The sequence below is a fragment of the Charadrius vociferus genome, unplaced genomic scaffold (genome assembly GCF_000708025.1).
Source record: "Charadrius vociferus isolate BGI_N301 unplaced genomic scaffold, ASM70802v2 scaffold342, whole genome shotgun sequence".
Lineage (NCBI taxonomy): Eukaryota > Metazoa > Chordata > Aves > Charadriiformes > Charadriidae > Charadrius > Charadrius vociferus.
The window spans coordinates 81,001-103,217 of NW_009647231.1; the positions used below are offsets into that span (position 1 = coordinate 81,001).

The following is a 22,217-nucleotide window of genomic DNA, read 5'->3' on the forward strand; positions in this document are numbered from 1 at the left end:
GTTTCCTGATAGGCACATTGTTCAGTTTATAGGATGACACATCCTCTGTTTACAGTCCTGGCCCAATGATCAAGGGAACCACTAATTGGCTGAACTAACTCTCCCCTGTTGTATGTGTCTAAGTTGCAGTTTTGACAATTTTGAGGATGAGTCGTTGGTTTTTTTGCAGTCACCTTCTTCCATTCAAATACAGTGTTTGGGAGAAATACAGTGATAGAACTGTTGCCATAAATAGAAATTTTGATTTATGCAGGCAAATCCCCCATCTGACATCAGTCATGGGATGAGGGGCCTTTGCATTTAAAGCTTACAGTACTCTAAATTCCCGTTCTTAAGAACTGTGATAACATGTAGGATGGTTTCATTTCCCTATTTTTCCCTTAGAGCCAAGTTAAATCCTGTTTTCCCCTGTTCCTCATGCACTTTGCAGTTATTTGCTGTATTGATCTCATTGTCAACAGCGTAACCTGGAAATCAGTTACAGTTTAGTGGACTTTGTTGGGTTTGTTGTTGTTGGCTTGGCCCAATAATTTTTTAAATAGATGTAGTTAAACACTGATAATCATTCATAAAAGGTCAAGTGTGACTTCAGCAACTGCTTTTATTGAAGCTGGCCATTACTGTGTATTTTGTCTAATGTCCAAAAGATGAACTTGTAGGATAAGGGATGTGTGTGTGTTGGTGTTTAATGAAAGATCCTCTTGAGAGACAAACACTAACAAAATAAAAGAACTGATCTTGTGAGTTAGGATCAAGGCTGTCACTGTGTGAAAATTTCATGTATGTAAAAGTAAAGCACACTTCTGCCACAGCTGTTCTGTTCTCCGAGAGATGATTTGGATGACTAAAATGAGAACTATTGCAGAGCCTGTATAGGGGTGTCTGTGTATATGAGGAATGGGAGGGTTCTCCGATGGCTAATCGGGACAAAGGTATTTCTCTGTCAGACTTTTAAGCTAATTGGCAGATTACCATTGTAAAAAAATTATTCATTAATAATTGTAGGTGATGGCAGTATAAGTTGGCAGTTCAAATTTACTTGCTAGAGCAACACTCCCAATTCCTATTTCTACATTTGTTGCAGTTGGGAGATGTGAAGATATGAAATCCCTAGATGTCATGGCATGTTGCTGTATCAGCCAGGAGAAACTAATCCTAATTTGCCTAGGGTTAATTGGGAGGGGCAGACTTTAATTACGTGAAAGCTGATAATCTGTAGTTCTGAAAAAACAATTTTGCAGTCTTGACTGGAGGAAAACTCCAGTTTTGGCTGGTGCTTGCCTGGGTGTGCTCAGCATACCTTGTCTGACTACTGAAGCCAGCCTTAATAGAACAAAAAACTGTGACTGAATCACTTGGCTGGTTTATCATATGTAAAATACAATTTTTTTTTTTTTTTTTTTTCATTTAGAGGTCATACAAAGAATGGCCAATTTAGAGGTCATACAGAGAATAGTTTTTCTTTCTGGATTTTCATTGCAATGGTACATTTTTCAAATTGCTTCCTTACGTGTTTGGGCATGACTTAAATTTTTTGTCTTGTATCGCAGGAAGTAGGAAACCTGAAGAACCTGCTTTGTCTGGATGTTTCTGAAAATAAATTGGAATGCCTTCCTGAAGAAATTAGTGGTCTGACTTCTTTAACAGACTTGCTTGTTTCTCAGAATTTACTTCAGGTCTTACCTGATGGCATTGGTAAGTACCAGATGAATGCTATCACACAGAACCATTTAATCCACGGTAAATTGGAAGTGATTTGTTTTCAAGTCTTTTGAAGTCTTTTTGTGCAAGAGATGAGCTTGAGCTTGTCTCAGCTTTTTTTTTTTTTGCTTAGTATGAAATGCATAGCTCTAATTTCACATTTTAATTGTCTGCATAATGACTATCTTGTAATCCTTTTTTGGCCTTCACTTGATACCTACCCAAACAAAATAAAAGTTAATATATCCTCTCTGTTCCTACTGTGTCCACGTCACCATCGTAACTCTTTAACATTGTAAAATTCTAGCTTGTAACATGCTGTAGGTCACTTGATAAGACTGACTGACAGTATCACTACAAAAGACTTCCTTTTTAGTGGGGATGCGTAATTATCTTCAGTTGGACAATGTGATTATTCCTATACTGAACCCAGTGGAAGGCTGTTCCAGCTTCACCCCGTTGCTCCTCACCCTTGAGGGTCCAAACTACAGCCTTGCTGTGTCTGACCCTTTAAAAGAGGTTTAATAACTGAGGAATGTTTTCCGAAGCATTACCAGTGCTTTTTTTAACATAGATGTTTGTACCCCTGCAGTAGTTGTGACAAGTAGTCAGCAAGGCATTGTTTCTCTCAGACTCATCAGCTGTTTTTCTGGAGAGTTTCATGTTGCAAAAGCGTGCCTTCTCCTTGCCAGGACTTTTTTTTTTTTTTAAATAAAGGTGTAGGGGAAGGAGGACTTGTGAATGTGGTTTAACCAGAAATATGGAAAAGGATGGCCGGACCTTCCCCTTGCCTCTGTATGAGCCTAAGAAAAGATAAATTTTTTTCTAGAAGTTGTACTTGGGGGAGCGGGGTGATTATTGTGGGTCCTATAGTTAACTAGTGTGGGTTTGGTAGAGAGTTGTAGCAGCCCTCTCTGACCAGTACAGTTGTTGTACATCAGGAATGGAGCTGTACCTTCTGAAAGGCTGCAGCCCACGCAGCCTGACGGAGGGGAGCTCGTCTGTAACACCAGCTGGTGAACAAGAGGAGCTGCTGCTTCTTGAGAAGCCTGATAAATGGAGGTCTTTTGCCGGGGAAGGCGATTGCAAAGGGCCAGGCTGTTTCTGGCCAGGCCTTGTTTGCACGTGTGTTTTGTAACATTTTCTGGATGTGATTTTTGTTACCAAGGAAAAAAAAAAAAATTGCTACTTATCTGAATATAATAGCTTACTTGTGTTTTGAAAATTGGGTAGGGCTACAGCACTTACTCCTTTTGTCTAATATTGGAACTTACTATGCAAAAAGGAGAAAATCTGGTATTGTGGTTGAAGTGAATGTCACTGGTTTCTGTGGAAGCTTCTGGGAGGAGCTCAGCTGATCACCGAATCCCTGGTTGGATTGGTGGATCTGTGGAGCCCTTGAAGCAGGGCTCTCGCCAGCAGATCAGGTCTACCAAGTCTCTAAAGCCCCTAATGGAGGTGGCTCCAGCATCCCTGGCCAGCCTGTTTCAGTGCTGCACCACCTCCCAGTGAGGAAGCTTCTTCTCATGTCCAGCTGGGACCTCCCTTGCTTCAATTTGTGGCCATTGCTGTATTGCCTGCCACTGCAGAGAAGAATTTGGCTCTGCCATCTCTGTAACGGCCCTTCAAGTAGTTGTGGGCTGTTCCTGGATGCCTCCTTGGCTGCTTCTTTGCTGGAGTCAACAAAGACAGCTCTGACCCTCAGCTCACTTGTGCCCTGGTCATCATGATAGCTTTGTGCTGGACCCCCATCAGTATCTCACTTGAACTGGGGAGTCAGGGAGGGGAAGACAGGACAGGACATGAAACTGAGCATGATTTTACAGGTATGGCCTCACTGGTGCCAAGTAAATGAGATATAGTAATTTCTATTGATCTGCTGGCTGTAATTCTCCTAATACAGTCCATCCAGTGTTTACTTTATTTCCAGTGAGAACTCACTGCTAGTTTATATTCCACCTGGTGCCCACCATAGCCCCCAGGTCCTTTCCAGCAGAGCTCCTGTACAGCCCATCACTTCCCAGCCTGTGCTGGTGCATGGGTTTATTCCACCCACGTGTGGAGCTCTGCACTCTTCCTCGCTGAACCTCGGGTTTCTGTTTGGGTTGCCATCTTTCTGTATATCAGTCATCTCTTCATGATTTAGCATCATCAGCGAATTTGATGTTCCAGCCTGTTACAGCTATTTTGGACCATGTGGGGGTGGGCAGGGAGGTGTCAGCACCTAGTGGTGTCTCCTGAATTCTCTGCCTTGGGCTCTGCCTGGGTCAGCTCTGCTTTGCACTAAAGACCATTATGGTACAAAGAAGCAGAAAAAGGTGAGCTTTCTGCTCTGGAATAGTGTTTTGTCCTTCCTGCGGAGAAGGCCTTCAAAGGAGTTTGATTTCTGTTCCAAAAAATAAACTTGGGTTTCATGTCCGACTAACTGGGTTCTATATTAGGACAAAGAGACCTCAATCCTGTTTGGGTTTGGGCTGTCACTTCAGTGCAAGCCCTTCTTACTGTGGCTGTGTAGGCATAGGTGATCTTCTGAACACTTCTTTATTAATAAACATTTATAATTGAGGGGAAAAAAATAGATAATTTTATCCTGTTTGTAGGCCTTTGGGTAGACTTTGCAATATGCTTAAATGCTGGATATAAATATATGTTTAATATTAATTCAGTGATGTTATAAACTTGCAAAAATAGTGCAAGCAGCAAGTGAAGCAGTGCTTGGATTCTTTGTTTTACATGAAAAAAAAGTATTTCGTTGTGTTAAAAGATTTCTAAAAGTTTTGCAGCAGAATGATTTTTTGTAATTAAGGCAGGTATCGGAGCCTACTAAGCTAAACAAATGTGGTGTTCTTTCTGTCCAGGCAAATTGAGGAGGCTCTCCATTTTGAAGGTTGATCAGAACAAACTTATTCAACTAACAGATTCAATTGGAGACTGCGAAAGCCTTACTGAATTAGTTCTAACAGAAAACCAACTGCAGGTAAGCATGGTCATGGCTGCTCAAGTGACTGGCGGTAATAAGATCTCCTGCTAAGTGCTGAATCACTTAGCTCATAAGGCTGCTCACCATTGCTACCGCTAAGTAGAGAGTTTCTTTTTAAATGCATCTTATTTCTAACTTGTTAAATGAATGCTGAAGATCAAGTTGTGCGTGGTAGCAATCCTCCCTTCCAAAGGACTATGCAATTACATATTCACTCTTGAATCTTTCATGACCGGTAAGGGAATCGTAGCACCTGGAGTGCAGGTTTCACTTACTTTGTTGTGTTTTTAATGTGGAGTTTGTGCTGCGTTGCATTGTTGTGAATTTTTGTTGTGCATTATCTGGATCGAACTTGCTGGAACTGAATAGAAGCCTGGAACACTGCAGAGCTGCTGTTTTACTGTTCCTTACTCTGCTCATCTGCTCCAGCCAAGTATTAAATATGGCATGGGGTCAATTAAAATAAAATCTCAGACTTCCTTCCATTAGGTGTCTCCTTCCATTATTTTGAAACCGCCTTCATGTGACACTGACACTTAGAGTAGAAGTGTTTACAAAAATCTAGGCGTGAGCATTTCTTAAGTTGGGTTGGTGCTTGGTTGAGTTCGGAGCTTAAGCCTCTTGGAATGATGCCTCTCCAGGGGTCAGTTCATAGCACCTAAGTTAGAAGCTTGCCTCGATTAGCTATTTAGGGAGCCTAAAGTTAGGTAACATGGGCATTCTGCATACGTGCTTCTGGTAACAGCTGCTGTGCATCTGTAATCTTAGTGCAGAGATAACTCTGAAGTGAATTTGTGTTAGAAACTGACATTCCCGGACATTTCTTCTGCAAGATAAAACCTTGGATCTCCTTTGGAAGGCCTGGTGGTAATGAGGGTTAACTACACTCCAATTTTGAAAATGGATCAGTCTATTAATTCTACTATATTAAATAAATTGTATTAAATTAAATAAATAATCTGTTAAATCTATGAATAAGTCTATTGAGTCTCTTAAAATTAATTAATTTTAAAGTGAAATCAGTTCTGTTGTGACTCTGTGAATTTACAAATTCTTTTTTGTTTTTGTTGGTGCAGTCATTGCCGAAGAGCATTGGAAAACTAAAGAAGCTGAACAATTTGAATGCCGATAGAAACAAATTAACATCTTTGCCCAAAGAGGTAAGTTTTGCATAATTAACTCACACAGATGTGATTACACAAACAGAAGACTCTTGATTTCAAATGCCTACAAGAAGTAGCAGGCAGCTTTGATCCACTGGGTATTCTTCCCAAACTGATCACAACCAGAAACTTGTTCATTAGATGTGAACAGAATAAATCTGAACAGCAGCTGTGGTGATTTGGTGGCTTGGAAGTGCAAAATGTCTTTGCAGCTGAACAAGAAGGCTTGGATCTAATTAGCTTGTAACTAGTCATTCCCAGTGTGGGTGTCAGGTCCAGCACTCTTTGAAGACTGGCAGTTCTGTTAGAGTGAATACATTTGGCCATCAATATGCCTCTTCTGCATATAGTGTAAAAATACTGATGGAGTCTTTCTTACCTCACTCTTGTGAGCAATAGCAAAGGGAAAGTTTTATATTCTGAAAAATGATTTGGAGACTGTTTTGACAGCCTTTTTTGTTTTGGAGCTCTCAGGACTACTTTTGCCTTTAAATATGAGGACCTGATATGACCAAGGCCACTGATAACTCAAATCTTATAGCTATGATCACTAGGACTTCATGTGTATCGTAACAGTATATAGAATGAAATGAGGCTAGACTTTCTGTTGTGAAACTAAATATAACGAAGGCCTTACTAGTTTAGTTCAGCAGTAAATTCTGGAAAGAGATCGGGGGAAGCAGCATCCCATGACTGGAGCACGGGACTGCGAGTTGGTTCTGTTTGAGCTACTGATTCTCTCTAATTTTTTACCCAGGTAGTGCTTCCCCTTCATTTTCCGATCTGTTTCGAACAAGTGACTCTGAGGTCATAAGATTTGTTCACCACTTTCAGGCACTTCAGGAACAAGTGGCAGCAGATGAATGGGACTTGAGAGGAGTGAGCGCACACTCGTGCTCAGGCCTGCTTACTTACGGAGCTTGGACAGCTGGAGGAGAAGGTGTGAGGAGGAAGCAAAGTGGTTGGGAACCGGGAGATGGGGCAGAGCCAATGGTCTGCAGAGGAGGGATTGAGCAGGGGCAAAGGATGCTGCTGTGGCGCTGGCAGCAACAATTCCGATGGCCCATGTCTGAGCTGCGACAGGTCGGTCACCTGATCCGGGATCCGTGATAGCCCTTATTGCTCCTTTACAGACTGGCTTGTAAGTGTGTGTTTGATGGGAGAGGAAGGTGAGGGAGGGAAGAGAAGATGTGACTACTGCAGGAGGACAGTGTCTCCTCTGCAGAGGTGATGCTGGTTCTGAACAGAAAATTGCAGAGGGCATATTCGGACGGGTTGCATAAATGGTAGCAAGAGGCAGGACCTTGGGAAAACCATGTTTCTTGGTTGGGATATGATGGCAGTTTTGATCTTGTGCTCATTCAGCAGAAGACTTCCCACATCTTTACAAAGATCTTAAATTAATACATTACACGTATCCTAAACTATTTGTACTTGAGACTCGTACAATTTTGTGTCTAGTCCACCTTCAAGCAGAAATATTCTGAGTTTGTTGTAGTGTGTAAAGTTTTACTGATACACTTTATTTCCAGAACGACCATTAATAGCTTATGTAGTGTATGAGCACTTTTCTTAGTTAATGAAGTTCATGGTATTGGAGATGATGCGTGAGGGTGAGCAGTGTGGCTTGGAAGGAGCAGGGTCAGGAGCAGGTGAGAGGAGAAGGCTCTGCTTCAGAAGCAGGTAAAGCAGGGTGAATATGGAATGTGTCTTTCTGGGAGGAATAACAGAATCAAGGGCTCGGTGCAGAACAATAAAGGGATTGATGCTGGACAAGAAACTGGAGACTGGGAACCAGAAATGGGTTTCGGAGGTGGAAAGCGTTGCTCAGTCAGTGAAGAAGTTGGGGATATCAAAGGGTGAAGTGAAGAAGAACATGTGTGGAGAACATTAGTGCATGTGGGACAGAGGGGAGGGGGCACCTGCACAGGGGGTGGGATAAAGTCAGGGATGAATCTGTGTTTGGAGAAGGTGGATAATGAGGAAATGGAAGGTGGTATCTGGAATGAGGTGAGCTGAGGAGTTGTAGACAGTCCTGGAAATAAAGATGGGAGAGGGTGGTTCCTTGGGAGTTTGGCAGAGAAACAGAGGAAACGGAACTCCTTGGCATCCACTTCTCTGAAACGGACTTCTTTATTTTCCTGTAAAGGTCTCCCCACCTATCCGTCTTTGTCATCAGAGCAAACACTTTGAAAATATGTTAGTGTGAGAATTCCAGAATGTTTCATTGAAGTATGTTTTGCTCTGTGGATTTTTAAAATTCTTTTATTTTTTATTTTTAAAGGAAGGCTGGAGAGTCATATCCACCCTGTAGAACGGTGGATGTGAATTCCCAGGTGGTAACAGTAATAAATAGAAAGCATAAACAACTGATGCAATGGTTTGTCTCAAAAATACTGTTTATGCATGTATTGCAGAACCTACTGTCTAGCTAACGAGACTTTTCAGTTTCAATTTTTCAGGTTTCGGTTTCATTTCCTTGTGCTTCAGCTGTGCAATAAAACACTTTTCCCTCAAAGTCTTTAGATGACCTTCTAACAATGTTGAAATGCTAGTTTCGAAAACCGAAAAAAATCTACTGCTCTCTGCTCGTGTTTTGTCTGGTCCTGGAGCTGCAATTTTTTTTTTTTTTTTTTGTGTAGTACTTTTCTTAACCAGTAGCTTTTTGCTTTAAACCAAACATGAACATTTCTGTAGTACAAGTTTTCTGGTTAAAATTCAGAGGAATTCAGTGAAGAGTCACATTCCATAGCTCTCAAAGAAAAATGTTCTGCATAAACAGTGCACAGGTATCACGAGTAGTGTTTGCTGTTACGCAAAACATCCACAGGAGCAGCTTCAGGGGCTGATAATGATAAAGATCCCATGAGTTTCCCATGTTGAGTTTCCCTTTGGATGGCAGGAACAATTTGGTGTCCTGTTGAAATACTCAGTTTTCATTTTCCTTCTCATCATTACTGACTTGGAAAAAAAATAATACAAATGCATTGATAGAGTACTTAAGGAAAACTGAAAAATGTGTCACTGTTTTTCTGTCTGTTGGAAGGTTCTGCTTGACAGTGAGATCTATTTATTTTCATCTCAAACTGACTAATTAGTATTTAAAGCCAGGCACGAGCTTCTGACAGCAGTGATTTTGAACACCCTGCCTGCTGTGTATGGCTTAAGATGTCTCCTGAGATAGTATGGCGAAGATTGGGGTCTCAGACCTTTGCACGTCAGTCAGCATTAGTACTTGTACGCTGGTTCCCCCTTCGCAGCAGCAGAGCCAGATGCAGAAGTAGAGTAGGCACTGCAGAGATTCATGGTTGGTATCTTCCCCCTCTTTTCCTTCCTGCTTTCTCTTGTTCTTTCTCTGCCTCACAGAGCGCTAGAACACCTGTGCATTTGTGGTCTTCACCCTTACTGAGAAATGGGTGTGGGACAGGCCTTTACTGGTTTCTGTGGAGAGGGACAAAAACATGTAGTCTGGTTACATGGATAGAAAAAATGGAACTCTACTAGGGAGAGAGTACCTGTAACCAATATCACACCTACCAGCTGGTGTCTCTGTCCATCCCTTCAGAATTATTCGTGTAGCAAAGAGAGCTTTTATAGATACGATGGCAGAAATGATATGCCTGCTGTAGTATAATCTGGTGAGATAACCTATGAGTTCTAGCTTTTTTTGTGGTGGTATGGGGGTTTTTTGCTGGTTTGGGGGAGGGGGTTGTTTGGAGGGGTGTTTTTTTTTTTATTTTGTTAGCGGTTTACTAGGATTGGATTTGGGGTCAACCTATCAAACCATTACATTACCAGATTGTTTCAGTGCACACTGGTAAAACCGGTCTCTATCTTTTGGTGTAAGATTTCTTGACTTGGGATTATTGCGGAGTTTGTGTGCAAATACCCCTTGAAAGTTTCCTGGTTCAAAGGTTCTTCTGTATCTGGTGCTCGTGTATAAGGTAAAACATGGAACGGCTGAATGTCTGACCAAGACTTGAGTCACTGACAGATTCCATCTTCAGCATCTCATCTTGCAGCTCGAACCCTCTCTCACTGAACTGAGTGGTGAAACAGACTTCAGCAAGAACTGAGAATGTCTAAACCTGTTCATAGTTACAAATGTTTTTCCCCTTAAACTTGAAAGACCTGCCTGGTGACTCTTTGGTATTGAAATCCAACCCTGGCACTGGAACGCTGGTGAAACTGGTGTGTTGTTTTTGGCACTTGCATAAATAACCTCCTTGGAATGTTTTCCAGTTCATGTGCTTTTGTTAATGAGTCTCTACAACCTGCAGAGGTCTGGTAATGGGTCCTTCCTGGCTCTGAGGTATATTGTGAGAATTATTACTACAGTAGGTAAAACTGCAAGGGGTTTTTTGGCAGTAAAAGGGAAAAAAGGTGCTAAGGAAAAATGCAGGAAAACTTGTCTTGAGTCAGAGGGCAGAGAAGTAATACTGCTCTCCTCCTCCCATACTATTCACCGGTGGTGCAGGGGGTGTTGCAGTGAGTTTGCCAAAGGTTTTCCTAGCCAATTTAAAGTTAATAATAACTGAATAATAGCTAATAATAGTGAATTGAGCAGTTTCTTCCACCTCTAAATGTATTCTGTTCTTGCAATTAAAGAATTAATCTATTGTATCTGGGACCAAGGAAAATTCTGACTTTATTTACTTTGAATCCAAACAGAAATTTGGTTATTACACCCTGGAAAAGATTTTACAACACAATAGGAACTGTGTTTAAGTTCCCAATATATTTATCAGTTGTATAAACCTAGTGAGAGTTCTTGATGCTGACAGCTGCATTGGGAGTTGAATAAGAGATGTATCACAGGATTTTAGTCACATGCTGAAGAATAATCATGGTAGTATTTGTCATAGTGTCTTTTTTTTTCTTTTTGCATTGTTTCTACCTGTATGAAAGATGCTAACTAGTAAAGGACAACAGAATTGATTTATAGCTTTTGAGCAGTTAACAGATGCTGAGATCAAAAGATGTTATTCAGCTGATGTAACCTGAAGGTCTTCTAAGTTTCCCAACTTTAATTTGTGTTTTGGCTTTAGAGCACCAAGAATGTGAGGATGCGCCATCGTAATCAGTGAAATTTGGTCTGTGGTGATGAATGACTTATCTGAGAGCTGGGCTCAAGAGAGGGGCCAAAAAGGAGTTTTTGGGAGGGATCTAAATGGGCGGAGAGGGATGAATCTGCACACTTTTCTTGGGTTTACCTCCAGAAAGCTGCAACGGTGTCATCAGCAAGAAAAGTCAAATCGCAACCACCCAGTTATCGCAACAGAGAAGCATAGGAAATGTCAGGTGACCAAAAATACACAACTGATGCAGGTGTCAAAACAACAGTCTGTCTACAGGAGAGAGGAGGAGTCATGAGAAACATCAGCAGAGAAGTGGTGTGATAAGACTTGCAGTTCTGGAGGACTGTTTTGAGGTGGACTGGCAGCGGGTATGTGGATGGCAAAAAAGCAGGAGGCTGAAGTGGTGAATGCTGGTCGTGATCCGAATATAGAGGGGAGTTCTCGCAGCCCAAACCATGACACATCCTCTCTGTGTAGGATTGGGGTTGGACTAGATGATCTCCAGAGGTCCCTTCCAACCCTGACCGTTCTGTGATGTATGCCCAAGTCTTACTGCTTCTCCAGAACAAGGAAGCTGTTAGAAAGATGAGCCTTAGACTGAGACAGAAGAAAAGAGCAAAAAAAGTCCTCCTAAGGGTAGAGTTTTGTGTAGAACCCAGAGGGGTTCTAGTGGTGCTCATCCTCTGAAGTAAGTTCACCTGAATACAAATAAGCAGTTTTGTTCAGACTTTACTGCAAAATCAGTGATCTCAAAACTCGCACTTTGTAGTAATGATCATTTTCTGCCTGACTGATGTGTGGGTTTTGTTTTTGTGGTTTTGTTTTTGGTGGTGTTAGTTTGTTTTTTTTAAAATCTAGGCTGACTGTTCTTTGGAGATGGTGTGATGAGACAAGTGACTAACCATTAAATTAAAGTTGCTAGAATGAAATAAATCTCAGGAGTATGACTTAGACGTGCACAACTCATTTGAAACCTTTTCCTGATGTGTAGCTCACTACAGAAGAACGTGAGGACTTCTTTAAGCCCCCAGTCTTTGGAACAGTTACTCATGTGCCTGGAACTAAGCACGCTTGTCCCCATTAATGGAAGTCTGTGCTCGAAATGAACTGTGTGCTTAACCGTTAAATGGGCTTGTGGTCTCAAGTGTGTACTTGGTGCCTATGTGGTGGTTTGGCAAAGTCTGTTGTAAGCATGTGATCAAACCCTTGGAAAGCATGGCTCTTTGTCGGTTAATGACTCTCAGCCAAACCAGCGGCGTTCGGATACCGTATTACTTCCTGGTGGTCACAACGATGTTTTTCTTTCAGCATGCTGTTTAATTTGTGCACTTTGCCTCAGTGGTACCACTTCATGTTTAGGTTTTCAAACATTGGACCTGATGTCTTTCTGTACTGCTGGATGGGTACCATCTTTTTTTGAAATGACAAAGATCTTAGTTTTTTGTCGAACTGTCAGCTTGTCTTTTTTTCCCTGTGTGATATCTCACCCGATGCTGCTTGTTAGATGCTGCCTGCATTTTCCAAAAACAGTTTCATAAAAAAAAAACCCAGTAGCTGTCTGTTATCTCCCCCACTACCCTGTTAAAAAAAAAAAAAAAAAGTCTTCACTACCTCTGAACGAAACAACACCTTTGAACAATTGCCTATTGACTGATAGAGCAAAGTTAAAATAATTGAAGTTCAAATAACTTAGGAGTTCTATCCGTCTTTGGCAGTAGAAGAATGTATGTTCTGTCTCCCAGTTGTTGGCATGCTCTTGTCCAGTATGGATAAAGAAAAATAAATTGAACATCTCTTGTATTTTCTTGATTGTTAGCCGCTTGGAAAATTATGGGTCAGGTAAATTGATAACCCTGTAAGTATTATTCAGTCCACGGTTCTACTGTTACCTTTCATTAAACTGCTTTAAATGCATGATGATTCAGGCCGGCCGGTTCCACTGCTGCATTTTTCCATTGTCAAAAGTATAGAAGTTTTGGTCTCATCAGGGCTGCATGGCTTTACTTTGTTTGGCTAAACTGTTTGGATCTCCATACTCCAAGACTGAATAACACAAACTTCATTCATGGACAAGTGAACACTTTGTGTCAGTTAGGGCATCACTTGCCAGCTCATCAGCATTCACTAGTTCTCTCTCTTGCTTTTCACAGCTCCTCATGATAGATACACCAAGTAGACACTTAATGTGTGTGTATATATATATATATATATATGTTGGGTTTTGTTGTTTTTAAAAATTGTTTTCCTATATGGAACTGTATTCTCTGAATGTGTCGAGGCACATTGTTTAACAATCTATACACATTTTAAAGTGAATAGTGGAGTTATTGTACTAAGAAATATTTGCTTGCAATTTGAGCACTGGTTTCTAAAGGCTTTGATTCACAAGCCAAAATGGCCAAGAAGGTTGCTGCTCCTAGCGTACACTCAGGGATGGGACAGCTGACACTCTTCTGAAATAGCTGCATCTTAAAGTGCAGTGATTTAAGGGAAACCATCCCAGATTTTGTTTTGTCAAGAGGATGCTGTGCTGTAACTGTGCACTGTGAATAGCTTGTGAATCAGAAGCCTTGAGCAGCTGATTGCTGTGTTCTTCCATTAACATGTATTTATGACACAAAGGAAGGTGAGTGGGGTATAAGTGCTCTATTTGTTTGTTTTATTTTCTCAGTCACAGTTGCATCCTTTCAAAAATGGCTTTTTTTCTTGGTCAATAGTATAAGTTAAGTCGACGTAATTTTTACTTTGACTCACAGAAAAGCTTTTGTGGTATTTTTCTGCAATCTCAAACTTGGGTTTGGACTGAATTGTGGATTTTGCAAAGACAGAACTGACAATTACAGCACACAAATAATTTCAGCTCAGATCTGGGGACTCCTGACCAAGGTGTAGTGACATGTTGGCTGTGTTGTGACAGAAGAACCTTCTTGTGTGTGTGTGTGACTATAGAAGTCCTCTAATTTTTGAATTGAGATCTTTCAGTAGGTATGCTTTCTGTGGTTAGGTTCTAAGTCCGCTTAACCTGAAAGCTTCAAAAGGTGTTGGGATATTTGGCTTCTAATAAGTAGGAGAAGAAACACTTTTTTTTTTTTTTTTTCCCCTTCTCATGGTGAGTTTTGGAACTGGCAAACAAATAGCAGTGCTTTTTGAAGCTCTGTATGATAAGCAAACAAAGGTAAGTTTCCTTTGTGAATAGGAACAAAGAGTTACTTGAAGCAGCTTTCAAGTTGCTAAAACTAATAATCTCAGTGTTTATAGGAGTAGTAATTGCCATCTGGGAACAAAAAGGTGGAATGAGAGTTTTTTAATCAGATGTAGAGGGTTTCTTTTTTACTGAAAATATGACCCTTAAAATATCTATATTTTGCATCAAAGGTAAAGACTCAAAAATCCCATCTTCTGCACCTGAAAATTAGCTTTGGAATACGTTCAGATAAACTGGTAGAGACAGAGGATATTAGACTAAATTGGGAATGATCTTGAAATTAGATGCTCCTAATAAAACATGGCATCAAAGGTGTTACTCATAAAGTCATCTACTTTTTGTGAACACTTCATTACTCTCTGTGGACTCTTGATTGATGTATTTAGCATTTTGCCCTGCCTAAAGCCCATTGCATTTGCTTGTATCTAAAGTTACTACGAGGAAAGAAAGAATTAATATGTCAAACATAGAGCTAGAAAAAGTTGAAAATTAAAGCTAGTATTTTTTGTGGGCGTTGTCTACACAGTGCCATCTGTGCGGTTACTGATCTCTGCCTGGCGTGGAAGGCTCTACAGGGTAGCTAGAACCTGACCTGTTTGTAAAGATATACATTTTTTGCGGATACAGATATTCAAGAAACTGCTCCAACAGACTCGCTTCAGGTCAGGCTTCTTTTAAGCTGACACTTGTTTGCAGTCTGTACGTCTGGGTGAAGTGTCTGGCAGGCATCATAACTTGAATGCGCTATGACATATTACGTGACCCGTACTGCATGCCTTTGTTTATACTATCGTACTGCAACAAAACCAGACTTTTTCTTTTTTTTTTCCCCCTCTCTTCTCTAATATAGATTGGGGGGTGCTGCAGTCTTAACGTCTTTTCTGTACGTGACAACAGATTATCTCGAATTCCCTCTGAAATTTCACAAGCCGCTGAACTTCATGTCCTGGATGTTGCTGGAAACAGGTAGGAGATTTTTGTATTGTCGCTTTCTTTTGCTGGATTTACTTAATTCTTTCTAACAACGAAAGACACTACATCTGAGAATGAAGTAACAAAAAAACAGTTACGACTTTTATGTTAGTGTTACTGTTGGAATTGTCAAAGTAGTCTTCTCCTTTTTCCCCAAGCATAAATTGTATGTTGTTGTGAGTACATTTTCTGAATTGCTTTGACTCTGTGGAAAAGATAGGATTTAAAAAAAAAAAACAACAAACAAACAAACCTCTGGATTTCTTAATTAAAACTGAGAATCTAGGCAGTTTGGTAGAGCTTCAGCTGAAACTACCAGCCTTAATGTCAGGTAACACTCATACTGAATTTCTTATGTTAGAGATAGAGTGCAAGTAACAAATAATGCCACTTCCACTTTGTGGCTTCTCATGAATCTTAGTTGATACGCTTCAGACATTAAAATGCAAAAAGGAGTGGATTGAAGCGTAAAGCAGCAAATGAGTTCAGTTGCTTAGTAGGAAGTTAAATGGGGGGCAAAAAACAGGAAAAGCAAATGGCATCTCATCTATGCAATATAATTGTCTCATGGGCACTGACATATTTGTGTTCTGGCAATTGTTTATATATAAGGCTCCAGAGCAGAAGCAGCTGTCTGCCTTCCAGGGTGTTTTACTGCAGTAGAAAGAGCTCAGCGTGGTTTTATCTGTTACTCACAGCTACAGAGAATTATGGTATAAAGTTAAGCTGCAGATTCTTTTGAAAAGAATGGAGTGGTTGGAGTTGATGAACACTGCAATGCTGTTTATTCCAACTCAGGGATATATACTTAAGAGTCAACTTCCTGACTATTTATTAAATCTCCTGGAGATTGCCTTGACTTTTTTACTTTTCTTTTTTGAACTAGGTTGACGTATCTTCCCCTCTCACTGACTACCTTAAAGCTGAAAGCTTTGTGGTTGTCCGATAACCAGTCCCAACCTTTGCTGACGTTTCAGACTGACACAGACCCTGAAACAGGAGAGAAGATTTTAACATGTGTATTACTTCCTCAAATGCCTTCTGAGCCTGGTTGCCAAGGTGAGTGCCTGGAGACAGTTTTTCATTATGTGTAGAAGTACTTCATCTTTGTTTACTGTGTTGTCTGTTCCATAAAGGTTGTAAAGCATGCATAAGCTCTAATGAGCAAAGTGGCAAAGTTCTGGTTGAATTTTAACTTTTACACTTCTTTTTGTAGTCATGCTAGTTTTCAGAACAGTTGAAAAACATGGCTGTGAGTGTTATTGAAAATAAAATGACAATAAATAAAATATAGACCTGGAAGAAGAATTCTTGATGATATCATTGTTCTGAGGCTTACCAGTGGGCCAAGTAGTAGTTGTCCATATTTGTGTCCATTGATTATACATCTTAAATACATATATATGTAGTGAAAATTGGTGGCTTTCCATCTACAATCTCTTTAGCAGAAAAATAATTGCATAGCTACTAATAAACAGTAGTCATTTTAGTTTTTAGCAAGCTAATTTTCTTTCAAGCAAAGATACTGTACAGTAACTTTATTATGTTCTTTAACACGTGTAGAATTGCAGTATAAGTTGCTTTTACCTTTTGTGCTGAAACTTGCCTCTGGGTCAGGTGGAACCATAAACTCTTTTTCACCGTTGGCTGGGTTGCTGCTCCAGTAACTTCTGGATGTTTTTTGTCCTCGAGCTTTTATAAGCGATGTGTGAACATTCAAGGGGATTCATCTGAGCTAATATTTAAACTTTTGCTGTAATCACTGGAGAGTAATTTATCCCATCCAAGAATAGACTTTTAAAAGAAATCACGTGGATTCTTCTCCACTGAGTACAAAGCGGGCCGGAAGAGAAAAGCTCAGCTGTAGATATCTGTATCGTAGGTACCCAGACTTATCTAGATTAATTCCACTCTTGGAATACTTTGCAACTGGAGCAAATGGAAACCATTAAAGCAGAAGAAGTGTAGAAGTGGCTGTTTTGCGTCAGCTTCTGGATTTGAAGAATGCAAATTGCATTAAGAATTAAAATAAGTAAATTAATTAACTCCTCTACATTTAGAGAAGATTAAGCTAGCTCAAGAAGAGTAGCTGAGGCAGACTGACTTTCTCTAAAGGCCTCACTACTAGAAATCAGATTTCCTCCTGTCCAAACGAATCTCATGGCGTCAAGGGTAGAAGCCTCGGAATTTAGATTGTTGGATGTGTATGGCTAGCAATACTAAAAGGATGAGGTCAGTGAAAGCAATGATCCTGCGTTATGGAATGCCATTTAGGGAAATGGCTAATGTCAGATGGCAGCCACGGTCGGGGGAAAAAAGCATGTCTGGTGGCAAGTGTATTAAATTATATAATCAGTACTCTAAAACTGCCACAAACCTGAAACAGTCCAAGTGCAGAAATTTCTCTTTTATACAGAAACTGTTTATTGTGTGTACTTGATAACAGAAAATTAATGCAAGTTTTGTTTTCTATCAAAAAAAAAGAAAAAGCCAATTGTAAATCTCAGATGAGTGATTGGTTGGATATTGCAGTTTTTAACAATACAGCACCTGGATGTTTTCAACTTGCTGTGAATCTTTAGTTATGTTTTGCTGTTCTAACAGATAACCTACCACGATGTGGTGCACTGGAGAGTTTGGTAAATGAAATGTCAGATGAAACATGGAACGAGCGGGCAGTGAACAGAGTCAGTGCAATTCGCTTCTTAGAAGATGAAAAAGATGAAGACGATAATGAAATGGTATGTTTTCCAAGCCTCTGGATCCCTGCAGACACTGTGACTTTAACACAAAAGTGTAAAAGTATCTGAGCTGTCTTGCTGCAAATATTTCAGCTGTGACTGCATGCTTTTTGCATATGTTTGTAGCAGAAACTGTTCATGTGTACTGCTGAAGCTTTTCACTCTGACTTAAAATGCTCTTTTTTTTTTTTTTTTTTTCCTACTTTGAATATAACTTTCATTTTATGATGCTGGACAGTCTTTGTTTTGCTTTGTTTTTCTGTGTCTGCTCAGGATGCTTTATTTCCAGAAACAAGATACAATCTTTCCCTGCATCTGTGAAGCTTTACTGCCTGCCAGTATGGAGGGTATAATTTAGGACTGCAGCACCCTGGCATGTGTCTCCATTAAGTTTGCCTTGTTTGTCTCTCTAATTTCTATTTCCAATCTCTTTTTTTCCCCTCTCTCTTTGCTACTTCTTTTTTTTTTTCCTCCACCATTTGCATTGAAACAACCATAGTGTCCATAAACAACAAGAATGTTGATCATTAGTTTCCCACTTAAACAAAGGATGTGGGAACACCTGTCACTGTACTTATAAGACCTCTCCATTAAGTTCGGCTCTGCATGTCCTGAAGATCAAAATGCAATGTGATCTGTAGCTTTACTAGCTTTCATTAGCAGTTAAAGCTCTTTGTAAAGATTAAGACTACTTCAATCTGATTTTCAGTGTGCTTCTCTGATGCTCTAAAAACTTGTGGGTGGTCCTTATTAGAGCTCAGCTTGAGATACTTCAGGGCACTTTCTGGACTGTAGCACACTAGAAACATGGTCTTACTTTAAGAAGTGGCTGTAACAATTCTTCGTTAGTAGGGAAATGAACATTTAGTTTTTCAAGTAAGGCGGTTTCTTAATCGAAAGCAGCAGAAACTAAATGTCTCTGCCAAGTGTGGTTTGTAGACTGCCTGATAAGGGAGTTCAGAAGGATGCTTCTTAACCACTGTGCCAACCAGAGGATGTCCATACAATAATGAGGGCTCAGGTGTTAATGATAACTGCTTTCAGTCGTGGTATTACAGCTTAACTTGAGGCAAGAACCTTTTTAGGGGAAAAAGAAGTTTACAATCCTACTGGGGAGGAGGAAGGGCAGATTTCCAAAGCAGTCTTGACCAATGCACCTATTTGTGGGTCATCAATTCTGCTGTAATCTGCCCAGTTTACGTTTATACCAGTGAAAAGTAATTGCACATATGTATGTATTATACTGATACATATTTGTGCAATTATTCTTGGTGTTCTGTTGGTCTCTACTCTGGATGGTAGCTGGGGTTTTCATAAATTTTGTTTTCCTTGTAGAGGTTTCAGCACAATGATGTTAGACGTTCTTGTGTCTAAGATGGGAGAGAAATGCTGCCTCTTCTTCAGATATTTGTTCTCAATTGACAGGAGAGCCAAACTGTGTGGTGGGGCTGGAAGATGTACAGAGCTCCACACAAACATTTTGACAGTGTAAAGAGATCTTGTGGGATTCTTTCAAAACCAGCTGAATGTTTTCTGTTTGAAATGTGATCTTAAATCACTTGGATGGCTTGGGGGGAAAAAATAATCCCCAACTATATATATGAAGGAATCTTCATATCTTAACTTGTAATTGTACTTCACTTGAGTGGCTTTCAGATTAGTAGGTCAAGAGAGGAAAAAATTTGCTCCTAGACAGTTCTTAAAACCTCTTTCACTGTCTTCATAAACAAGCAGCTATGAAATTAATGTTCAACATAGAGCATCGTAGTTAGAAAAGGCAAAGGGGGGAAAAAGAGAAAAAAGTCAATACCTAATATTTGGTATGTGAATGCTAAAGCCTTGAAAGTGTATGTTGTTTTTCAAAGAGACAAGGCAAAACCACTTATTGCACTGTTTATTTTTAGAGAACACTTCTAAGGCGAGCCACTCCACACCCTGGAGAATTAAAGAACATGAAAAAGACAGTGGAGAATTTACGGAATGATATGAATGCTGCTAAAGGACTGGATTCAAACAAAAACGAGGTCAATAATGCCATTGACAGAGTGACCACTTCTGTGTAGAGTTTCATCTCCAGGTTTTACCTCCTGTGTCTTCCCCTGCTGTTGAAACGTTCCTGTCGTCTTCTGGGACCTCACTGAGCCCCTTTTTGTTTTTAACCAGAACCTGATTCATCATCTTCATGTATGTGAAAAGTGCTGCCCACTGGAAGAAAGTGCCTTATTTCATCCAGGCAGTGAACCAAGAATTTCCAAATCAATATTGTAATTTTAATAGTGCTAGGCTTTTTTAAGTATAATACACTACTGTATGCAGAATACAATATTTTTGTCTTAAACACAGGGGGAATAATGCTTTTCTTTTCCAGAGTGCTGGGGTATCTTTTTCCCAGTGGCTGGATGTGCTGGTGAGAAATATAGTTTTGTGGAAAATTGATACACTTTTTTATTTTTTTGGCAGCTCAGATGGTGTAAATTTTAAATTTTTGTATAGGACTTTCATAACAAAATGATGTATTTCATTTTTAAGAGAAAAATTATCTTGAGCGGTACATATTTTAGTATTTGTGGAAGAGAACGATTTCGTGGACAACTGTATTCATTTGTTTGTACCACCCATTGTGCCTTATTGTGTCCTGTATGTCATATTAGTCTTAAATATAACAATTCTTGAGGAAAGTGAGTAGATTGAAACTTGGTCTCCTGTTTTAGATATGTTTTTCTTTTCAAACATTAATTTGTTGGGATTTTTACAACAGAGAACTTATGTTTATATCATGGGATTTTAGGTCGTGAAGCACAAATGTTAGTTTTGTTGTAAGCAGAATTAAGATTAAAATGACCAAACTGCTATTGTTTATTACATAATGCACTCACACTTTAACTTAGTTGTAATGAAACATCTTGGTTTGGATGCTGTGTTGCATTGCAGTCACTAGAAATTCATGCTTCCGTTCTTTTTTTTTTTTTTTAAATGTGCCATCTGTAAAATAACTTGAAAAACAGCACGATAGACTTTCAGAAGCACAGTATGAAACTAGTTTTATGTATTACACAAGAAAGCATGATTCTTTAAAGTGCTTTGGTGGTTTTATATAAATATATAAAACCATAATAAAAAAATAATCTTTAAAAGCTTCAGTAGATTTATTGTATCATTAAAATAGCAATTAAAGGATGTATGAATTAATACTGCAGTTTACTATCATTGTTACTGTGTTGCACTTCCAGTGGGCCAATGCTGATTTCAGTTTTATTAAGTCTGTGGATTCTGGTTTGTTTATAAAGGTAAGTATTAACCAAGTTGAATTCAGTAAATAACAATTTTGCAAAAGGCTCCTAAAGATTGATTTTGGTGTCTCTGAGTTCTCTGTGTGCCATGAGCTAACAAAGACTGCTGACTTGTTAAGCGCGGGGACTTGAGCAGTCTGACTTCAGAGCAGAGATTTGACATATTTAGTGTGACCTAATGCAATGAACCCAAATTTCAACAAAATTAAAGACTTGACACTTCATGTACAGCTAACCATGTCCCTTCTTTTGCTGAACATTTCTTACAGTAAGTGTTGGTGGTATGAGGGTTTCTGGGAGAAGATGGGAAAGGAGGAAATCCGGGAAGTCATAATAACTTCTGTGTTAAAATTAGTAACTGCAATCTGTGATAATTTTGTAATTTAACTTCGATTTGAAGCTTTTTTTTTTTTTTTAAAAAAAAAAAGGCACTGCTTTCTTTTTGATATTGGACAAGTGGGTATGGCAGGCCATCTCCAAATATTCAGATCTGTCCTAGCAAAATACATTCATTTTTGTGATTTCTTCTCATCCCAAAGATCCTCATTTAAGCTTTGGGGCATGGTCTCCTCTTTGCAGGAGCTGCTGCAGGTTGATAAGTGTTAGGTTAGTTCTGGGGTAGCACAATTTCATTCTTCGTAAGGCAGAGCTCTGCTTGTTGTTCTTGGCAAACTGCTTTTAAAATAAAACCAGAAAGAAAATGAAGTTTTGGTACAATTGACTCCAACCTTAGGTAGAATTTTCTCTTTAAAGTACTTACTGGGATTGACATAACAAAAGTTTAAAAACGTAGGAGGCTGTACCCGGAGTCCAAGTAAACCTCAGCAAACCCATTTGAGATTAAAAGGAGTTCCTAAAAAAGACAGACCAAAGCCAAAGGCAGCAGAGTCTGAGCTTTGTGATGACAGTTTTTCATTTGGAGGCTGTGGTTTGCTTGGTTGGTTTTTTTTTTTTGTTTGGGTTGTTTTTTTGTTTTGTTTTGTTTTTTTTCTTCCCAGCATCTGCTCCAGACATAAACAGGAGAGCCCCATCAGCTAGATGAAATGAATGTGTAAAGCCTGATTTGGGCTTTGCCTAACGTGCCACC

General features: G+C 39.6%; 1 protein-coding gene across 1 annotated transcript in view; it reads left to right on the forward strand.

The window, feature by feature from the left end:
• Nucleotides 1-20,980, forward strand: part of LRRC1 (leucine rich repeat containing 1) — a 66,810-nt gene extending 45,830 nt beyond the window's left edge. Inside the window, exons 9-15 of the mRNA XM_009879838.1 lie at nt 1,551-1,695; nt 4,560-4,678; nt 5,758-5,841; nt 14,978-15,093; nt 15,986-16,158; nt 17,704-17,840; nt 19,745-20,980. Coding sequence (XP_009878140.1) covers nt 1,551-1,695; nt 4,560-4,678; nt 5,758-5,841; nt 14,978-15,093; nt 15,986-16,158; nt 17,704-17,840; nt 19,745-19,903 — 933 coding nt within the window. The 3' untranslated portion in view covers nt 19,904-20,980. The remainder of the gene's footprint in view (nt 1-1,550; nt 1,696-4,559; nt 4,679-5,757; nt 5,842-14,977; nt 15,094-15,985; nt 16,159-17,703; nt 17,841-19,744) is intronic.
• The last annotated feature ends 1,237 nt before the right edge of the window (nt 20,981-22,217 follow it).